Source organism: Mercenaria mercenaria, chromosome 3, assembly GCF_021730395.1.
Source record: "Mercenaria mercenaria strain notata chromosome 3, MADL_Memer_1, whole genome shotgun sequence".
In the NCBI taxonomy this organism is placed as follows: domain Eukaryota; kingdom Metazoa; phylum Mollusca; class Bivalvia; order Venerida; family Veneridae; genus Mercenaria; species Mercenaria mercenaria.
In genome coordinates this window covers 62,186,331-62,208,655 of record NC_069363.1, presented here as the reverse complement: position 1 = coordinate 62,208,655, position 22,325 = coordinate 62,186,331, and the positions used below count along the sequence as shown (strand labels likewise).

Below are 22,325 nucleotides of genomic sequence, written 5' to 3'. Positions count from 1 at the left end.
CTAACTGACACATAACGTCATGACGTCAATGACGTCATTTTATTAGGCAACATTGTTTTGAAGGGTTTCTGCGGCAGTTTATTCATTATTTCTGCATTTATTAAACCATAAAGCATCAGATCGGAGATAGGTTCATGATTTGTTTTTCAGAAGAATCTACAGTCGAAACTCGGTATCTCGAATTTCACGGGATCATGCTTTTTATTTCGAGATAACCGAAATTCGAGTTATGAGGAGGGACTTGTAAGGACGAAATGATGAAAAAAAATTGTAGCCGTGTATACGCTGTCAGTACTTTACGTGTACACGATTCCTAACAGTTTGTGTTTATCAAAGTTCTCAGTTTTTTTCGAAGAATAAAAATGATACTAACCTCAAATGTTTTTGAGTCAAGTTTCCTTTTTGTACCGCGTTTCTCTCCCGGAGGATTGATAGCATTTTGATCTGACATTTTGAGAAAATGATGCTTTCTCTAAAGAAGTTTTTTTTTATACAGTTTCATCGCGATTACCTCAAATTAATCCTTATTAAAGATCCCAACTGTTCAAACTAATTAATTCATTAGTTTAAATTAAAAGCAATTTTCATAACTTTCAAAAACAAATGACCACTGATTAAAGAAATCTAATGTTTACATCAAACAATTATCATTATGGCACGTGCAAACAAGTATGACATCATCTCACTTTGATATTCGCCGCACCTTTGATATGTCGGCATCACGGCTTTCTGGTAAGGCAATAAACATGTACATGTGTTAAAAACCATGACATGTGTTAAATTTTATTGCATACTTTTCTTATTCACAATGACATGTGTTAAATTTTATTGCATACTTTTCTCACTTCGACATACCAAGTTTACAATACACTTGAATTTTATTGACGGGACTGAAAATCCATATAACGTACTTTCAAAATAAAAGCTATTAATTTTGCGCGCTAACTGACACATAACGTCATGACGTCAATGACGTCATTTTATTAGGCAACATTGTTTTGAAGGGTTTCTGCGGCAGTTTATTCATTATTTCTGCATTATTAAACCATAAAGCCTCAGATCGGAGATAGGTTCATGATTTGTTTTCAGAAGAATCTACATGTATTTACAAACACATTAAGTTTGTCGTAAACGTCGTCGTAAATCATCACGTTAGCTTCCGGTTGGACATGCGCACATACAAATATTAAGGTAACCTACCTCCTTAATAAAATCATAGAATGCAACAAAACAAAATAGTAGCAGACTCGGTTTGAGTCTGTAAATGAAAGATAATAAAAAGTACAACGTCCTCCACGCTCACTAATAACACAGATAATGAATGGACTCCATATGCCCAAAAACCCAGAAAATATAACAACATGAATCCTAGTGTAGAGAGACCTTGTACGACCGCCACGTGGCATTTAAAGACTACTGTTTTGATAGTTACTAAAATTCGTAAGAAGAACGTTTGGACGGCACAGAACGCCAACTAAGCAAAACAATAGCAGATTCGGTTTGATCAACTCTGTTAAATAATGTGGATAAACTATAATAATTAAGTGCAACACACCTCGTGCCACTAGCAACGGCTTAACTAGACTTTTATTACACAGGTATTGAATGGACGTAATAATATGCCAGAAGATTAATTCTACATTTTTACGTTTTTCATGTTTTCCAGACTCGGTGGGATGTCACCATATTTAATGTGTTTGTCAGAATTATTGTATTTTCGAGGTAATTTCGGTGTAATCTGGTTTCTTTGATTATTATATCTTTGTTTAATGTTAAGCTTTAATATACCTTCTACTAGTGTAAGTTCCGCTCTTGGACTTCTATTTTTATTTGTAAGAGGTGCGTCTTGTGCCATATTATCATTTCGATCACTCTCTGTTTTTGGTGACTCTTCAGATTCATTTTCACTGGAGTTGTTTCTTGCAACGAACTCTTCATTTCCACTTCTGACAACTGACTCTTTTTCCTCATATTCAGAGCTGTTATCTTTTAGGGATATATCTTTAATCTCTGTCACCGTGACTTCTTTGTCACGTTTCTTTTCACTTCTGACAACTGACTCTTTTTCCTCAGATTCAGAGGTTTTATCATTTAGAGATATATCATCTATCTCTGTCACCATGACTTCTTTGTCACTTCCCTTTTCACTTCTAACAACTGACTCTTTTTCCTCAGATTCAGAGATTTTATCATTTAGAGCTATATCATCTATCTCTTTCACCATGACTTCTTTGTCACTTTCCTTTTCACTTCTGACAACTGACTCTTTTTCCTCAGATTTAGAGATTTTACCTTTTAGGTATATATCTTTAATCCCTGTCACCGTGACTTCTTCGTCAGTTTCCTTTTCATTTCTGACTACTGACTCTTTTTCCTCATATTCAGATATGTTATCTTTTAGGGATATATCATTAATCTCTGACACCGTGACTTCTTTGTCACTTTCCTCTGTAAGCTGAAACACAAGATCATCGGCAAAAATAACGTTGTCCTCCACGTGAACATCAGTAGCAAAGTTCAGCATATTCATCCGTGTAAGTTTACCGCCAACATCTAAGAACCAGCATTTATTTATTTTCTTCAGCTTCCATTTCTTCTTTCTATCTGCATCTGATTCCATTCTTCAATCCCTGCAAAACAAAGAGGACATTTGTTTATTTTTGTGTATTTTATAATTTTATTGCATTGAGTGAGTATCGAAAATTGTTTTTTATCCTACCTTCATGCAAAATAAAGGCAAAAATCAAGGGGTCAGATAAATTTTGCTTTATCTGGTCAGTGACTAGATACAGCTTGGCGGACTACTTTTTGGATTTTTTTTAAACGACGCCATCTTGTTTTTGAGAATCCTAGCAGATGGAATTAAAATCAAAACAACATTGTCTTTCCCTTTAACCTGTAAGACCCGAAATCCCTATAACATTAAGTGGGATATTATATGTTTTATAAAGTAGCGAAACATTTGATTTTCGAATTACCAACTTTAAAAGTCAAATACTCGCAGCCTCTTTAACCTTAATAGTGTTATTTCAGTCCCGAATCTGGAACTAATACATAAGACCTTCCTGATAAAATTGATAATGACTAATTAGCAAACTTATCAGTTATAATGATCTTTTGTAAGGAAAGAAATATTAGCTAACATCGTACGGGACATCATTTCAGCATTATCGTATCCTTCATTTTGAAGCTTGTTTGTCGGAGGTTTCGCATTTCCAGACCACGTTATCTAAGAGGCGGAACGATCGGACGCTTGGCGACTGGTCAATTTAATAAAATCTGATAAATGATTAAGACAAGTATCTGTACTAAATCTCCCCAAAAACCAATTTGAAAACTGTTTTAAGCTTTCTTTCCATATAAATACTTTTCCAATTGCTCAAAAATGACCCTTTCAAATATCTTTGAGATGATGCACAAAATATAAACAGGTCTGTAATTTCCAATTTCAGTTTTTATCATTTATTTCAGTTTTATCATTTTTCTTGTGGAGAGGAATGACTTTCAGTTTTAAGATCGTCTGGCACCAAACCTTAAATAATAAACAAATTTACTATATGGGCCAAGGGGATGGGGGATGCGGTAGTCAAGCTATAATGATGCACTATCTTAAATAAACCTACTAGGAATGCCATCCAAACCAGTAGCCTTATTATAGTTTTTTTAGAATAATATTTCTTAACCAATACTGAATGTAAAAGAATCTTGCAAAATATCTTTAGCATATAAAAGACTCAACAACTTGTTTTTTAAATTTTAAGGTTGAACTTGGAAGTTTTTCAACAAGCTTAGATGCCACAGTTGTATAAAAAGAATTGAATTTCTCAGAAGGAATAAAATAGAAAATATGTATAGAATTTCACTGTTTATTACAAAAAATCCCGGCTATAAACTAAACAAAAAATTAGAATTCTTGTGTCTTAAGGAATCATCACACTTAATGAAGCAAATAGTAATCTGTCTAAACTTCGCGAGAATGCTTTACATTTATTTTTAAAAGGTTTCCGTGGCCGAATGGTTAAGGTCACTAATTTCAGATCACTGGCCCCTCATCGATGTGGGTTCAAGTCTCACTTGAGGCGTTGAATTCTTCATGTGAGGAAGCCATCCAGCTCTCTTAAGGAAGGTCGGTGGATTTACCAAGGACTCGCATGTGATGAAATAAAGCACCTAGGGTCTTCCTCTACCACCAAAGCTGGGCAGTCGCCATATGACCTATAACTGTCGGTGCGACGTTAAACCCAACAAAAACAAAATATTTCCTTCTGAATTCCTTGACTGTCTCAGAAAGTTTGTCATATTTTTCTTGTAAAGCTACAGTCACACATACGGATATGTCCGTGCGTTGAGGTACGGTGCGGATGGGGAGTATTAAGACGGATAAGTACGGAGCAGTATGTCTAAGTACGGGAAAAATGATGACAAACGGGGAACAAAAGAAATTACAGGACGCGAATAAGTACGAATAGGTACGGCGTACTACGTTGAACCACGTTTTATTGCGCCTGGCAACTTGCCCAGCGCGTGGACGGGTCTGAGGTGAACTAAGTTGAACTATGCTTAATAGCCCAGTCACACATACGGCGCGGATAGCTATGTCTAACCAGGGATAGAAACGTAGTAATCCGTATCGATCCGTATTGATCCGTATCCGAGCCGTACTTTTAAGTAGTAATCCGTATCAATCCGTACCAATCCGTACGGCCCAGGTACGGATCGATATGGATAACTACGTTTCTATCCGTAGCTAGACGTAGCTATCCGCGCCGTATGTGTGACTGTGGATGAATAAGTTTCAACCAAGTTGGACTCAAGTCACGCTCAAATGGCTGCGGATCGCTCAAACTTTTGTGCATGTTCAAAAGTTTTAGAAACTTGCAAGTTCGGGTGTTGGTAATGACTGATACGGATTACTACTTTGAGGTACGGCCCAGGTACGGATCGATACAGATTGATTACTACGTTTCTATCCGTGGCTAGACGTAGCTATCCCCGCCGTATGTGTGACTGGGGTTTAACAAAACCATTTCCAGTGATCAGTAAGAGCACATATTAGGTACATTGTTAATAATGACTTTATTTGTAATGAAATATCATATAGATATTTTATTGCAATACCTGTTATAACACACAAATATTGTATAATATCAAATATAGTGTTACATTACAGTTAATATTAGATGCAAGAAAACTGTGAGCATTCTTAAAATGTTAGAAAGAAAGAAGAAAGACAACATAAAAATTTGTATTCAATACAATGCATATTTCTTTAAAGAAAAATACCCAAACTTCAGCGTAGGCTGGATAGCTACCTGACACCTACGCACATGTACACCTAACTATATCATGCATGTCCAGTAATTACGAGACCCAGTGACTTATCATAGTCGAGGCACACAGAGGGCACTTGCAATAGTAATCTATTTCAAGTTCCCCTCATATATTATAGTACCGGATTTAAGAAAACTGTGAAATTCCTTGATAATGACAGTGTAAATTTCATCCTATAACACAACCTTTCATTGGCATTTCCATATATATTCAATAATCACAAAAAGCAAGTCTTACAATCAAGTCCGTAACTGTCTCATTATAAGTACGATATCAGACCTCATTTTTTTAATTCATGGAATACATAATACTTTTCTTGTACATATTGAATATAAAGGGTTTCCCAGCAAACACCTGACGTCGGAACAACGTTGAAACAACGTTGGATTTTGGTCGCGACGTCAGCGACCTAAATACAACGTCTGTTCAACGTCATATTCACGACGTCTAGCAGACGTTAGATTTAGATGTCTATACGACGTTGGATTCTTGTCGGACTTGAAGAGAGTGCAATGTTGTTATTTGTTAAACAACTAGTTGGTGTAAAATTATTTTTAAAGTGTTAAAATAATTACTTGTTCTCACAAAGTCCTGAAAATGCGCGTAAAACTGACAATTAATATTTCATTTGGATATTAAAAATCATAACTGTTTTTTTTTTCTTTTTTTACAAAAGATCATAATACAGACTGTTTAATTTTCAGAATATTAAAATAATAATACTATTAATGATAAATTTTGTACAGGAAATCAATATACATTGAACTTGTATAGACTATTAGACAAGTAAAATTTATAACCCAGGATCTTCTCTACACATGTTGTCTATTTGTCACATTCTCCAGATAAGCTTGCTTTGGTTTACACGATATTCCTGTAATTTGATACATTGGAGAGGTTAGATAGAACCAGTTTCTTACTTTAATGACTGCTGATTTTTTTGTTTAAAAGAAAAACAACATTTGATATTTTTGAAATGCTTTAACAAAGTTTGTACAATTTTTTCGAGGTCAGGGATGTTATCTGAATCTTGGATATATTATATATTTGTTTTGCATGAAGTGGTTATGATTCTAGCTCTTACAAAGTAACATTTTCACTTTTCTTATTTCGATTTAGTGGACATGAGAACTTTGTATTTTATACATTTCAGGTGAATGTTTTAGCTGTGTTGAAGAGGCATGCATAATTGAACATTTTATTTCATGGACTTATTTATGTTGTCACAAGAGGAAATAAAGATTAGAAAATACATACAATTGTGTTGATTAGATGCTGGGTCACAAGTAAAATTCCAAAGTTTAAATAGCAGAAATTATTACATATTATAGTTAAATTATGGGTAGAATGCAGTCGTTAACAAGTTGGGTTATGGTTGGATTTTGGTTGGGTTAAGGTTGCATCATGGTTGGATATTAGTTAGATTCTCAACGTTGTAACGACGTCGGATTATGACGTCTAAAAACACTCAAATCCAACTATAATCCGACGTCGGGGTCCAACATCGGTACAACGTCAATACGACGTCTTATGTTTGCTGGGTTGTTTGCTAGGAGTTATGGGTATAACTTATTGAAAATACTCTAATTTTGCGGATTTAACACATTTGCCAAAAAAGGTAGATACTTGATAATTGAATGGCCTTCAGTTATCCTTAAAACAACTGCCTTAATATACAGTCACACATATGGATTTGTCCGTGCGTTGAGGTACGGTGCGGATGGGGTTAGTCTGTGGTGCGTGGGGTGGGGGGGGGGGGGGGGGGGGACACGAATGAGTACGGAGCAGAACGTTTTAGTACGTGGAAAATAGTGAGAAACGGGAAACAAAAAATACATGACAAGATAAGTACGGATAGTTACGGCGTACAGCATTGAACTACGTTTTACTGCGCGTAGAGGGGTCTGCAGTGAAACTACGTTGAACTAAGCTTAGGTACGGGCAGCCTCGGATAACTACGTTCAGCTACGGATCAATACGCATGACTACGTTCGCATTAAGGTTTATCAACGGGTCGGTAAGTTTCATATTAATAGGCCACGTGTAGCCAGCGTTTTCATTACGATTATCTTTGACATCATGTCAAACTACGGCAAGGTACGTTTCAGTACGGATAACTACGTTTGGTACGTTTAACTACGGATGAATACGTTTCAACCAAGTTGGACTAAAATCACGCTAAAATGGCTACGGATAGCTCAAACTTTAGTGCATGTTCAAAATTTGGAGAAACTTACAAGATTGGGACAAGTCTTTAATACGTTATGACCATGTGTTGACCGCCACCAGAGAATTCATTCATCTGTTTGAAGAATTAATCTTTGATTAAATACATGATAATTTCTTACAATCAGCCAAAACCTTTGCAGTTTCCGTGAGAGATGGTTTGAAACAGTTAGGAGTCAATTCAAAATCATATTCACTGATGGTAGCTAGTTCAGTGCTAAAACTTGAGCGAAGCATCAATCACAGCAACAACAGCTTATGGTCTATACAAGGTCGCACCAGTGTCACCGCACGATGCACAAACTGCACAAACTGCACAAACTAGAATGTGTCTGTAGGACCCACTGGTACATTTGTCACAAATAAGGGGCAATAGTTCAAATGTTTGCAGTCTTAATGGGGTATAGCCTCAACAAACATTTTATGAAAAGGATTTATTATTCTAGGCCATATACTTTTGAGCAATGAGCATCACAAACAAAAAATCCACTATTTTGGCTTACTTTTTACATCTAAAATAGTTACTGAGCAAACTAGTTTTAAGTTTTCCCGATTTCGACAAATTCACGGCTCATTTGAAAGACAAAAACTACTCAGCTGGTTATCAAACTTAGCCAAGTGCTACTCAAGTTAAAGAGAAGACAATGTGAATTTTCACAAGTGGTTATAACTTCAGAATCACTAGAACAATCCGGTTGGTTATCGATATCGGCAAGGATATTATACCCATAAACATTGCGACAACATTTAGTAAATACATCGGATAAGAACAGCAGGCAGTGTAAAGTTTTACAGTTTTGAGTTATTCAGGGGCCATAACTCAATTAAGATTTCGAGGATCGAATTGGTTACCAAACTTGGCTCAGATATTATTTCCAGTAATATTATGATCAGGTTTAATGAACATTAGACAAGGACTTCAAATGTCAGTGTGCGCAATTCAGAGTAGATTTTCTTATTCAAGATCCATAACTCCGGAGAGACATTGAGAATCCATATGAGTACTGAATTTGGCCGAGATATTATATCCATAAACACTTTGACCAATTGCATTAAAACTGATAAATAATCCGGTGTAAGTGATATTTTTGTAAAGGTATATAAATATCAAGATATTCAGATATTAAAATAGAATTGATTAGTAATATGGGAAATTAACAAGAATAAAAATGTAACGAATATATTACGGTAGTTTAGTACAGGAGTAGGATAATTAGCTTAGGTAGTTGCATAGTTGTTTCCCTTTAATTCTGCAACGTCATTTGTACGAAATCACGACAATCTAATTCAGGTGGATAGTTTTATGTTTTGTGGCCAAAATATATATGATTCCTATAAATATTGATTTTGTTTATATCAGAAATGACAACATGTAACTTAAGTCAGGTTAGAATTTGTATTTAAGTAGTATTTATGGTAATACAGGGTCAAATATTTAGACGCTATATAACGTAAGACTAACAGATGCTCATTACCTGAAATGGTAAGATATTAGCCAATCAGAATAAAACACTAGAGTGCGCTACAGGCAGTCCTTGTAACCACCAGAGGACACTACTGACAGTCATTATAAAAGTGTGTATCTCTGAATATTTATTCAATGTCGTGTTGAATTTCAAAGAGGCCGTTTCGGCTGCATTTTTATAACGTTATACCTACTATACATTGGCTCAACTGTGTTTACTTTTGGTGCATTGTGCCATAGGAAGGTTGTGTCAGTAAAAGTAGACAGAAAACGAGGTTTGCGGACAAATAGACGGATAAGTTACAGGTAGAAATTAGGATAGTCTGTTAGTGTTACATAGGGACGGAAACCTGTGTTATAGAAGTCATAGAGGACAGAAACCTACATTGATCCGCTAATGCTCTATACTATATAAGGTCTAATTAAAAGCTAGAAAGCTTGGAGGAAAATTGTTTATACATTTGCGAGGGACGCATGCTTTATTTACATTAATTAAACATAATTCCTTTTGATAATATAATCATTTCAAAATCATTTGTCCATAAGACAAAGAAGTCTGAAGGAAAATTCTATATTATTCCTCGGTGGACGTTACAAAAATAACGCATTTGATTCCCGTCAGCTGTCTCCCGTTAAATTGTTTCTGAAGTACTGTGAAAATTAAACATCTTGGCCAGTTTTTCAACTGTTTAGTTGTGACTTAACCTCTGAGTAAAACCATGTTGTTAACCAGGTTTTCATAGAAAACCAGTTATTAGACTGGGGTATATCGTCGGTCGGGCGGGCGGGCGGGCGTCAAACTTGGTTTCCGCAAAATAACTAGTTTTCATTGATGTATTGAAATTGAACTTGGCCTAATGGTAGCTGATAGAAAAACCAAGGTAAGGTTTGTATATGGGGTCATTGGGGTCAAGTTCAAGGTCAGGATAACTTAATCTTCACACCTAGAAAATTCCACGGTGGCGCAATGGTCTAGAGCGTTGGGCTAGAAGCTGCTTTTCAGTCAATTGGACGAAAAGGTGTCTGTTCAAATCCTACTGAGATCCAATTTGTTTTCTTTTTTTCTTCTTTTTTTGGTCAAGGTCAAGGTCACAGTTACTAAACATAGATGTTTTCTCTAATAATATATTTTTCTCTAAAAATAGATTTTTTTTCTCAATGTGATCGTCAAAAAGGTGGTTTCTGCTTATTTAGTTTGGACTTAGTTACTGCTATCAAACTTTGTGTACAGCAAGCTTATCTGAAAAATTAGCTTTGAATGATATTTGGGGTCACTGTTACTAAAATTAGAATAATAGTTTCCACTCAATATCTTTAGTTTGGGTACACTTATTGTCAGTATACTTGTTGTGTAGATTGCTTTTATCAAACACAAAAGTTCGGCAATGTATTTGAGGTCGCTTGGATCAGGGTCAATGTCAATGTAGCTAAAATAGAAAAATTAGGTCATATTTGAAATAAATTTTTTTTTTTTTTTTGCTTTAGAATGGAAGGATGTCGGTTCAAATCTCACTGAGATCCAACTTTTTGTGACAGAAAGGCTATTTGAATGCCATTGGGTAACTAAAAATAGAAAAATATGGTCATACAATGTAGTTATAATAAATAAAAAATATTTAATAGAAAATGACCATTTTTAAAGAACCTGTTGGCATGATGCAATTGAAAACATGGTTTTCGTGGAATTTCCACGTTTCTTGTATATATTTACGACGACTTAGTTAGCACGTGAATATCGGGGCACGAGAAATGTTAAACATTCATTTGGATTTTTCTACCCTAAGGAGTGTAAGCATTGACTTATCTTTCTATTGTCCCAAACCTTTGGGTATGGTGATTCAAGAAATACTGAGGCGGAATATTTAAATATAGATGGAACATTTTTATTAAGAGGTCATTGAAAAAATGTTGAAAATAGATTGGCGATTGGCTTAGCCTCTGTCGAATGTAATACATCTTATCTAATTATTGTTGTTCGCCTTGGATTAGCTGGGAAAAATATACGAATGGGCACAACCACGCCTGGTAAACTACAGATCTAACTCTTTCGGAGGTATACGGTAAATTGCTCTGTCGCAACTTCCGAGGAAGTGCACGTCGCGATAAAAGAGCATCAACAAAAGTGAGTGTCATTATAATTTTTGCATATTTACTAGCAGTTTGTCGAATATCAAAAAATCGGGGAATGGTAGGCGATGTAGATATGATTTAGCTTTACAGAGAACTTAAAGTTTGCTAATTTATTCTTAATTTGCGGTCATGGTGATGTTTACCAACGAGTTGATTTAGCAGTTAATTTAGCCGTTTCGTCCTGAAAGCACTTTCATTGCCAAATATTTGCATTTTTACTAATAGGGAGAAGAAAAAACCGAGTAGGCATGAGATAGCTGTAAAGTATACAATGCATTTGAAAATAAAATATGTACCGAATATGGTTTTGGGGTAAAAATATTCACTTTCTATTGTGAGAGACAGCTCTATCGTGAAGGAGATAGTCATGTCGCCAAGGAGATAGCTCTGTGTTGCATTAATAGTTTTGAGCAGTGTTGAATGTATCAGGAGAGTAGTTATGTCCCGTTACGAAATATAATTCAGTTATCACATTTTTAAATATATATACAGCATTTGTATAATGCATATTACTTATATTTTCTTATATTTATTCTGCTTGTTTTGCATTTAGTGCTGTTTTAACCAGTACTTGTGGATTCAGCACCAGTATTAACTTGTTCTCAGCAAGTAACTATCAAGTCCTCCTTGAGACACACTGTGAAATAGTCAGAGTTTCAAACTCAAAGCCCATGATCTGCACTTTAATTATAGACCTAAGCGAGCAGGCTATATTTTCGGCATGTGCTACTTTTTCTATAAATTTATAGATTCAGTTAGAGAAAATGTAATACGTGAAATTATCATGTGAGTTGCCTGCAAATTTAGTGGAAGTGGCTCTGAAACTTGTTTACACTACGTATTACACTTGTGAAATCATATCTGAATATAATGATACAATAATTACTTTTCGTTGAGGACACGACCAGTACCGGTAAATAAAATGTACTGTGTACAAATATCAGAGTCGCTGTGACTTCATAATATACGAACACGTTCAAATGTATTTATGAATCTAAAATCTGAAAGTTTTAAACAGTCATGCTGATTTACCAGCAAATAAAGGTATAAGTTAGTGGATCAATCGTACCTTCCCTGTTGAAGAGCTGAACTCTGCAAACTCCACGGCGAGGTAGGGTTTACTGGTTCCTTGCTTCACAGCCCTCAATGTGCAGGGGACAAAAGTTTTACGTATTTCCAGGGCCCAATTTTTTATTGGTCGGCTACTTTACTGGTGGGAGCAAGTATCTTTTAAACAACAGCCTACCCTTCCCTGGAGCTCCGATGTGAACTCACTATCTTTACGTAGAAGCTAATCATTATGCATTTAGTATTTTAACAATGTATGCATTAAATTAGCAACATCAATATTTAACATATCTGACAAAATAACTACAGTGATCGAATTCTAAATCTAAGAACTTTCTTTATAATTTAAATTCTTATATTCTCGGCTGTTTTCATTTCTGTCAATCTATCTTTTATCTGAACCAATCAGACGCGTTTGTCGAAAGGGACTGAACATCAGATTTTGTGTAAAATTATTTTTCTTTGGAATTTAGATTTTGACGTAAGAGCATGAGCATCATAAAAATGGGAAAATAATCGCATTTCCTTATTCATGTACTGTGAAATCATTTAAATTCGTTAGCATGAAATGTTTATGTGAACTTACAGTAAGATATAAGCAATAGCAACAAAGATATGACACAAAAACAAAGGTTGCCGAAAAACTTTAACCTTAAAAATAACCTAAGTATAACACCTTGGTGACCTTGAACTTGGGTATAATTGGCCAAGCCCCTGCATATACTTTGTTTGCATGCTGGAAAATATTTACGTGAAGTTATATTAAGATATAAGCAATAGTAACAAAGACATGACAGAAAAACAAAGGTTGCCGAAAAACTTTAACCAAGAAAGCTCACGCCGACGCCGACGCCGACGCCGGGGCGAGTAGAATAGCCCCCCACCCCAATTCTCCGAATAGTGGAGCTAAAAATGTGATAACTGAATTGTATTTCGTAACGGGACATAACTACTCTCCTGGTACATTCAACACTGCTCAAAACTATTAATACAACACAGAGCTATCTCCTTGACGACATGACTATCTCCTTCACGACAGAGCTGTCTCTTATAATAAAAAGTGAAAATTTTACTCCAAAACCATTTTCGGTACATTTTTACTTCCAAATGCATTGTATACTTTACAGCTATCTCACGCCTACTCGGTTTTCTTCTTCCTGTTAGTAAAAATGCAAATGAAAGTGCTTTCAGGACGAAACGGCTAAATTCACTGCTAAATCAACTCGTTGGTGAACATCACCACGACCGCAAATTAAGAATAAATTAGTAAACTTTAAGTTCTCTGTAAAGCTAAATCATATCTACATCGCCTACCATTCCCCGATTTTTGATATTCGACACACTGATAGTAAAAATGCAAAAAATATGATGACACTCACCTTTGTTGATGCTCTTTTATCGCGACGTGCACTACCTCGGAATGCGCGGTGGGGACATAACATTTTTCGCGGGTAGATATGATACAACATAAAGCAAATATCACTTAAATTTACATGTAAAATAACGGTAAGACGTTTCGTTGAATGTATTAACTGGTTAATGGTGAGTGACGAAGCGCGCAGTTTCAGTAAAAATTCCGTAAAATGCAAGGTTTAGCGATGACTTAACTATTACTGCTTAAAACCTTTGTTAGTTCCAGGGTTGAAAAACTGGCCACAAGACTAGTGTATCTTTTCAGATACCTATACTTAAGTATTCATTTCATTGAATGTCACCGTTTGATATCGCTTATCTATTATGTCTTTTATACAATCACTATCTAAAATGGATTCTTGTGCCGCTAGTTTTCCAAATGCGACGACTCGGATACTTTGTGATCTTAAGGTATTAGACCCGTAATAGAGTACATCCTTTTTGAAGAGTATTCAATTCCTACCATAAACCTACTTTGACTGCAATTTTCAGGGGTGCGTAGGTTCAAGCCCCACTGGGACCAATTTTTATGTCTCCCCCTTAGACATATTGTTTTTGCCCTGTCCGTCCGTCCGTCCGCCCGTCCGTCCGTCCGTGACACTTCATTTCCGAGCAATAACTTGAGAACCATTTGACCTAGAACCTTCAAACTTCATAGAGTTCTAGTGCTGCTGGAGTAGACGACCCCTATTGTTTTTGGGGTCACTCCGCCAAAGGTCAAGGTCACAGGGGCCTGAACATTGAAAACAATTTCCGATCAATAACTAAAGAACCACTTGACCCAGAATGTTGAAACTTCATAGGATGATTGGACATGCTAAGTAGATGACCCCTATTGATTTTGGAGTCACTCCGTTAAAGGTCAAGGTCACAGGGGCCTGAACATTGAAAACCATTTCCGGTCAGTAACTTGAGAACCACTCGACCCAGAATGTTGAAACTTCACAGGATGATTGTTCATGCAGAATAAATGACCTCTATTGTTTTTGGGGTCACTCCGTTAAAGGTCAAGGTCACAGGGCCTGAACATTGATAACCATTTCCGATCAATAACTTCAGAACCTCTTGATCCAGAATGTTGAAACTTCATAGGATGATTGAACATGCAGAGTAGATGACCCTCTATCGATTTTGGGTCACTCTGTTAAAGGTCAAGGTCACAGGAGCCTGAACATGGAAAACAATTTCCGATCAATAACTTGAGAACCACTTGACCCAGAATGTTACAACTTCATAGGAGGATTGAACATGCAGAGTAGATGATTTCTATTGATTTTGGGGTCAGTCTATTAAAGGTCAAGGTCACAGGGGCCTGGTCATGTAAAATCATTTCTGGAGAATAATTTGAGAACCTCTTGACCTAGAATGTTGAAACTTAATAGGATGATTGGACATGCAGAGTAGATGACCCCTATTTATTTTGAAGTCACTTGATCAAAGGTCAAGGTCACAGGAGTCTGAACATGGAAAACAATTTCCTATCAATAACTTGAGAACCACTTGACCCAGAATGTTGAAACTTCATAGGATGATTGAACATGCAGAGTAGATGATCTCTATTGATTTTGGGGTCAGTCTATTAAAGGTCAAGGTCACAGGGGCCTGGTCATGTAAAATCATTTCTGGATGACCCCTATTTATTTTGAGGTCACTTGATCAAAGGTCAAGGTCACAGGAGCCTGTACAGTGACTTGAGAACCACTAGGCCAATAGTGTTGAAATTTAGCGGGATGACTGGACAAGCCAAGTAGATGATCCCTATTGCAGCCAACCATCAGTGTCTCTTTGACTTCCGCTCCTGACCCCTATTGACTTCTTGCCTATAGGACTTTACATTGGGGACGACATGTGCTTTTTTACAAAAGCAATTTCTAGTTTTCCCTTATTATTCTTTTTTTCCTGTAAGTTTTTACTTATTTCAAGACTTATAATTGATTTATTGTACAAAAGTGGAAATTTTTATTTGATAAGCAATTTCTTGCTGTTCAAAAGAGAATTTACCTCTGAAACAGAAGGGGTAGAGTCAAGTCAAACATCTTTGAGAATACTGAGTTACATGCGGTAAAAGTTCTCTATTTTTTCTTCACTCTTTACATTACATGTTGTGGAAGAAATGTGGGTAGGTTTTACATCTGCCTCAAGGTTATTTTTGAATGAACTGAGCAAAATTCAAAACAGACCCGCAGGATTCGACCTCAAATTTTCAATGTTGGGAATTAGAATTCGGTCTCATTAAATCCGTTTACTTGAGGCACCCTAGAAAAAATGACACTGACAGTTTTATTTTGTATTTTATAATTGTATATCTATAGTTTGATGTTTGTTTTATCAAATTTAATGGTATAATGAATTCTCTGCAAACGTTTTTGATTGTGGCCATCACTTTGAAATTTGTCCCTACTTGAGCTTGAGGAAATACTATAAATTATACAAAATTTATAAAAAACGGTACGGTAAAAGTTGTTTAAAAGTTACAATACAGTGCGAAACACAGTCAACTTTAAGAATATACCAACCAAATGCCATTTTGTAAACAATACTATTAGGAGTCTGATACCTTAAGATAAATGTCTAAGCCCAATTTACATTTTAGATCATCATCATTGATCAATTATATAGGCTTTTTTCTCTTTTTCTAACTTTAAACTTGTTGAATACATCTTATCAGCACATATGTTTGCACTGCAAATGAATGGACGAATCGTGAAAGAAGGAACGAGGGGTGAACAAAAGTATATATATATACATGCTTTTTGTTTAGACACACTGATGAGCCATTCACGGTAAAACTAGTTTGTGACTTTTCTATTAAAATTTAAGAAAATCTAAGCGAGCGAATATTATTTTGAAATTGTTTATTTAGATATTTCAAACAGGTACAATAAATCAAAGACAGTTTTTGCGTATGCACTCTTACTTAAACATTAAACCCTTGCTGTTACCTTTTTTACCTTATGGCAAATAATCTAAAAACATACTCAAGGGTGGGTAATAAACGCTTATATTCGGGTTGATAGCGGGCATTTTGCACTTTATGACACTACAAAATACACATGTTTCATTGAACGGAGACGTTCAATTGCAACAATGAAATAAGAATCCAATCCATAGAATAATAAAATTTCAGTTTTATTCTTTATCTAATTAAAAATAAATATGATTTTTGTCAGCTACTTCAATTTTGATATGTTTCTTATTCAAGGTACACTTGAAAATCATTGAGGTGGATTTCAAAGTGTGAAGTGTTCAGACTTCCGTTCATGGAAACAGGATACACCGCTCCTTAAAGAACCACCACAACCTAGTGACGTACTTTTTCCTCCCACATAAACTTCCTGATTATCAATATGATAACACTGGTATACAGCAAACTTATTCATTCAATATCTTTTCAGTATAGTTTTAAAAACAAAGATAAATAACTATCTAACAGTGCAGAAACAAAGTGTGGTCTAAATTCAGCTGAATACATCAGATACTATGAAGGTATATTTGCAAATATTAGTTTAGCTTACGTCACACACCATAAACCTGTTAACACATACAGAGAAGTTTCTTACCGCTATGTGACATGTACATACAATAAGCTGTATCATATATATCTACTCGTGAAACATTTTATGCCGCAGCCCCGCGGGAAGGGGTTCGTACAGTAAATGGACTGTTCGCCTCTCCGTTCATCCCCTCGGATTCAAATTGATAACTTTAGAATGGTTTGACATAAGAACCTCAAACCACAAACTTGGTAGGCATATTGGTCGTGCATTTTCTATAAATATTTCAAATATACGTCAAACAATGAAATGCAAAAAAAAACTTTGGTGTAGATAAAATATTCAAAGCGCTGATCATGACACTTCCTTTTTGTGCCAATCAGTATAATATGTATACAAGGTAATCCGAGGTGGTAAGAATTATTCTAATATGATTTATTTGGTACATGCGACAGAGACTGAACCAATCCTTCTATTCAAAACCTTTTCAATGACCTTTTGTTACAATATGTTCATCTGTATCTAAATATTCCACCTCAGTATTTCTTAAACCACCCTACCCAAAGATTGAAAGAAAAGTAATTGTTAACACCACTTATAGTAGAAAAATCTAAACGAAGGTTTAACTTTTCTCGTGCGCAATTGTTCAAGTGCCGACTAAGCCGTTGTAAATATACGTATATAATACGCCTTTACTAAGTAAGTCGCAACTGAACAGTTGAAAAACTGGCTATATGCATACTGCTAAATTCATTCAATAAAATGTTCAGACATTGAACACATTGGCTTAGCCTAATATATGTCACTGACAAATTTTGACCAGATATCAATTTTTTCTGAAGCAAATCATGTATAACTATAACTACCATCATGGAAAATAACAGAATACAGTTATTCTGCTCGTTTTTAAATACGGTTGTGACGTAATCCTCTTATAGCACAGTAGGGGAACTGAACATTCCCTTTCGGGAATTCGACCACTTGGGTTTTCCCTACTTCCCAAACTGAAAACTTGATATTAAATATTGTAATTTGATTTTCGTTTGGGAAGTAAAAGCAATTTCTTTTACTTGTTTCGTTCAAAAAGTCCAGTGCGTAAGTATATGAATGATAACATTTAATGAAACACATTGTTAACAAGAAAAATTATCTGAATTTCTATTGTTCATTTTTTTGTCTGAATAAAAAATAAATATTAAACATTGAAATTTCAAAGTTTCCTGAATTGGAAACTTTCAGGTCGGAAAGCTTATTGTATATACTTTTATGAATTCACGAACCTCTGATGGATGAGAATAGTCTAAAAAAGAGAACTTAAGTTACACAAATATAACAGATAAAACACGTGTTAACATTGCCCTACTTGATGACTTCTAAAACAGAATAATATTTCAAGTAGCCTCATACACATTAACTTCTTGTTTTGAATCAATCTAACTAAAGTACATCTCCAGTTAATGCTACGCTTTGGATCTGAAGACGCGCTATTGACAGACTCATTCTGACGGCCCTTCCGCTAGCCAATCAGAGCCTTGCTTTCAACATTTTGAAAGTGAAAGTAGAAGTTTTAAGATATCTATATTTAGCCTGGGTTTTTCATTTCTATAATAATAATGCTTATGACGACCACATTATGACTGCGCCCTCGTGTTTTAGAGGTATCATATGTCCAGGTACGGACTTGGTCACGTAACGGGAGAATATGTGTCTGATAGCCGGTTAGCGCAGTCGGTAGAGAACTCGCCCTGTAAGCGAGGGGACCCGGGTTCGAGCCCCGGACTGACTGCACATTTTTCTCACCCTGTGACAGTCTACGCTATTTTGATGGTTCTGCAAAATGCATGTTGAAACGAATCGTCTGATTGGTTCAAATAAAAATAGATTTGCGAAAATAAAAATTGCAATAACGGAAATCCAAATAGACAGAAAGATGAATGTGACTAGTGCATCCTCAGATCTTCGTTTAGAAGATCAAATACTTTAGTCTGTTTGGTTTTGGTTTTGAATGTTTTGCACCGGGCTCTTTGATAGAACCAAGTCAAAATATTTTGATTTGCTTCCAGAACGGGAACAAGTTACTATATTTAGTAACAAGTGTTTCGTCTGGGCAGTTGAAAAACCATAAATTTATTTCCTGAATGGAAAGTTTCCCCTACTTATAACACTCTATACACATGATCTTTTACCGTAGTTATCCATAAATAATCTGTTACTGTCCATTCTTAAAATAATTGATTCTTTATACAGTAACAACCTTGTGCGTTGAGAGGTGAGAGTGCATCAACCTAGAAAATTCAATGACTTCATAAATAAGTTTCGAAATATACACAACAACTTTTTACAGACATTATAGCTAAAAAATCTGAAGGGGTATGTATGCCCTTGACCAAAATCGGCCCTCAATTTATCAGAAAAAATGAAAATCAAAGAAAAGGCAAAACGTAGTTACAGAAAGTTAGTTTAAATCTTCAACAGTAGTAACTTCTTTGTATATTCCAAAATCGTCGCAGAAATAGACCTAGTATGGTATTTTCGGTCGAAATATGCTAAAACTAGACAACGTGCTATACAAAAACATAATTTTCCTTTGTTGTTTAAAATGCTGCAGACCTATCGTTCGCATGCAGTATGCTTGTAAAATTGTTTAAAACTTTTATCATAACAGACATACGTATATTGAAATCCTATCCAGAAATGTGCACTAGCGTTTTACTAAAAGTTTCAGTATTAATAATCTCATTACAAATGTATTTCAATACGACTTTCTTAATAACGATATTATGTATTGTAATAACGAAATATATTCTCACATCAACAATAATATTTAAACAGTTAAACTGTCTCAAAAATGATTTTTGCTTTTTCTCTTCAGCTTAATTCATTTTTTAAAAAATCTGTGTCAACAGTAAAACTGTTTTTTTTTCGTCAGTTACCTATTGCTCTGTTACTTATTTTCTCGATTAGACCAAAGTTGTAAGGTTGTCTGTTCAGCACTTATGGATCATCTTGGGTCAAAAACTAGGTCACTAGGTTAAATCAAAGAAAAACCTTGTGTGTGCGATAGAGGCTGTATTTTTCAATTGATTTTCATGACTTTTGGTTAGAATAATTACCTTAATAAAATCTGGGTCAAGTTCGAATATAGATTATCTGGGTTAAAAAACTAGGTCAGTAGGTCAAATAAAATAAAACCTCGTGTATGCAATAAAGGCTGTATGTTTTCAATTGATCTTTACTAATTTTGGTCAGATTTATTGCCTTGATAAAATCTAGGTCAAGTTCTAATACGGGTCATTTGGGATCAAATCTAGGTCACTAGGTCAAATTAAAGAAAAACCCTCTGTATGCAATAGGGGCTGCATTTTATACCGGAACTTTATGAAATTTAATCAGAATGTTTGTCTTGATGAAATCTAGTTTGAGTTTGAATATGGGTTATCTGGGGTCAAAATCTAGGCCACCCGGTCAAATTGAAGAAAAACCTTGTGTATGCAATTGGGGCTTCATTTTACACTGGATATTCATAAAAGTTTAGTCAGAATTATTGCCTTGATGAAATCTAGGTCAAAATAGAATACGGGTCATCTGTGGTCAAAAACTAGGTCACTAGGTCAAATCAAAGAAAAACATTGTGTATGCGATAGAGACTGTATATTTCAATTGATTTTCATGAAATTTGGTCAGAATGATAGACTTGATAAAATTAAGGTCAAGTTTGAATATGGGTCATCTGCGATCAAAAACTAGGTCGCTACGACAAATAAAAAAAAATGTTTTGTATGTGATAGAGGCTGTATTTTTCAATTGAGACTAATGGAATTTGGCCGGAATGATTGCCTTGATCAAATCTAGGTCCAGTTCGAATGTAGATCATTTTGGCTCAAAAACTAGGTCACTAGGTCAAATGGAAGAAAATACTTGTTTACACTTAAGAGACCACATTTTTGGTCCAATCGTAATGAAAATTGGTCAGAATATTTGTTTCCATGAAATCACTAGGTCAAAACATGTTTACACTGTTATGGTGTGTTTCTCAGGTGAGCGACATAGGACCATCTTGGCCCTCTTGTTTTATCATATATATTACTGACTTATACTGACTGCAAGACTGACATTCTATGGTACATTTGTGATGCATGTTTGTGGTGTTTGCTTTAAAAATCATCTAATGAAAACAAGAGTTACCTCGTGAAGACTAAATCAGTGTGGAAATAATCAACGGCAGGCAGTGCTAAAAGATTTTGAAAGAAATAAAAAGCTGGTTAATTTGGGGAAAAAAGTATTTTTGGTATTCTTATTTACAGTAAGAAACCATCGAGTGTAAGTTTTGTTAAGCGTTTTCATCACAAATAATCAAATAAAGACCAAAACTATCTTTTAAAGACTAAATCGGTGTTATGTATAATCAATGACAGGCAGTGAAAATGCATTAACTTTGAAAGAAATTTCTGAAGCTGGATGTTTTGCAAATAAAAGTATTTGTTATTCTGGTTTATAGTAAGAATTCCTAATATGCCACGTTCTATCCAGTATTTTTAAATTGATTGGCAGCAACTGCAGCGGCCGTCAGTGCTTTGAGCGCTTTGATTAAGTTATATCATATCTTATAAAATGTCAGAATTACTTAAATGGAGCTGGCTACTTTCAATATAGTAATTAAACTATGAGAACACTAGATTGAGAACAAATCTGTAGTAATATTAATCTGAATAAAGCACTGCTGTAATATAAAAGTGAAAATGTATAAAAGTCTACTTACCAGGAACTCGGTTTATTAGCAAATTACAGGCAGTCCTTTCAACATGTATCTATAGTATTGATTGGAAAAATACCAGCTACAATATATGTTTGTACATTGGTAGTACATTTATATTCATAAAGACACACAATAAAACTACTATCTGTTACCATAAAGTTTCCCTACGCCAACATAAATACTAGACTATCAAACACAATGGACAGTCAAGTGTTTCCAAGTACTGTAAGTACATACAGGTCGGCGACCACAAAACTCTGAATGAAAACAATAGGCGGAAGATGTCTGCAACATCTGAAACTTATGGGTTTTCCGTATTAAACTAAGGTGAACATAAGTTATAATTACTGTTAATAGTGGAGTCATCTAAATACACTTGAAGGTTATAATGTAAGGATAATACATACTATGGATGGTGAAAAATATTTTCCATTTCATTGCG

The 22,325-nt window shown here is 35.1% G+C and overlaps 1 protein-coding gene across 1 annotated transcript; it reads right to left on the bottom strand.

The window, feature by feature from the left end:
• Positions 1 to 1,636: 1,636 nt before the first annotated feature.
• On the bottom strand, positions 1,637 to 22,025 carry LOC128555916 (myb-like protein X). Its single transcript, XM_053539735.1, has 2 exons — positions 21,887 to 22,025; positions 1,637 to 2,630 (listed from the first exon to the last, which is right to left on the bottom strand). The coding sequence occupies exon 2, from the start codon at positions 2,618 to 2,620 to the stop codon at positions 1,637 to 1,639; it is 984 nt and encodes a 327-aa protein (XP_053395710.1). The 5' UTR covers positions 2,621 to 2,630; positions 21,887 to 22,025.
• Positions 22,026 to 22,325: the final 300 nt, after the last annotated feature.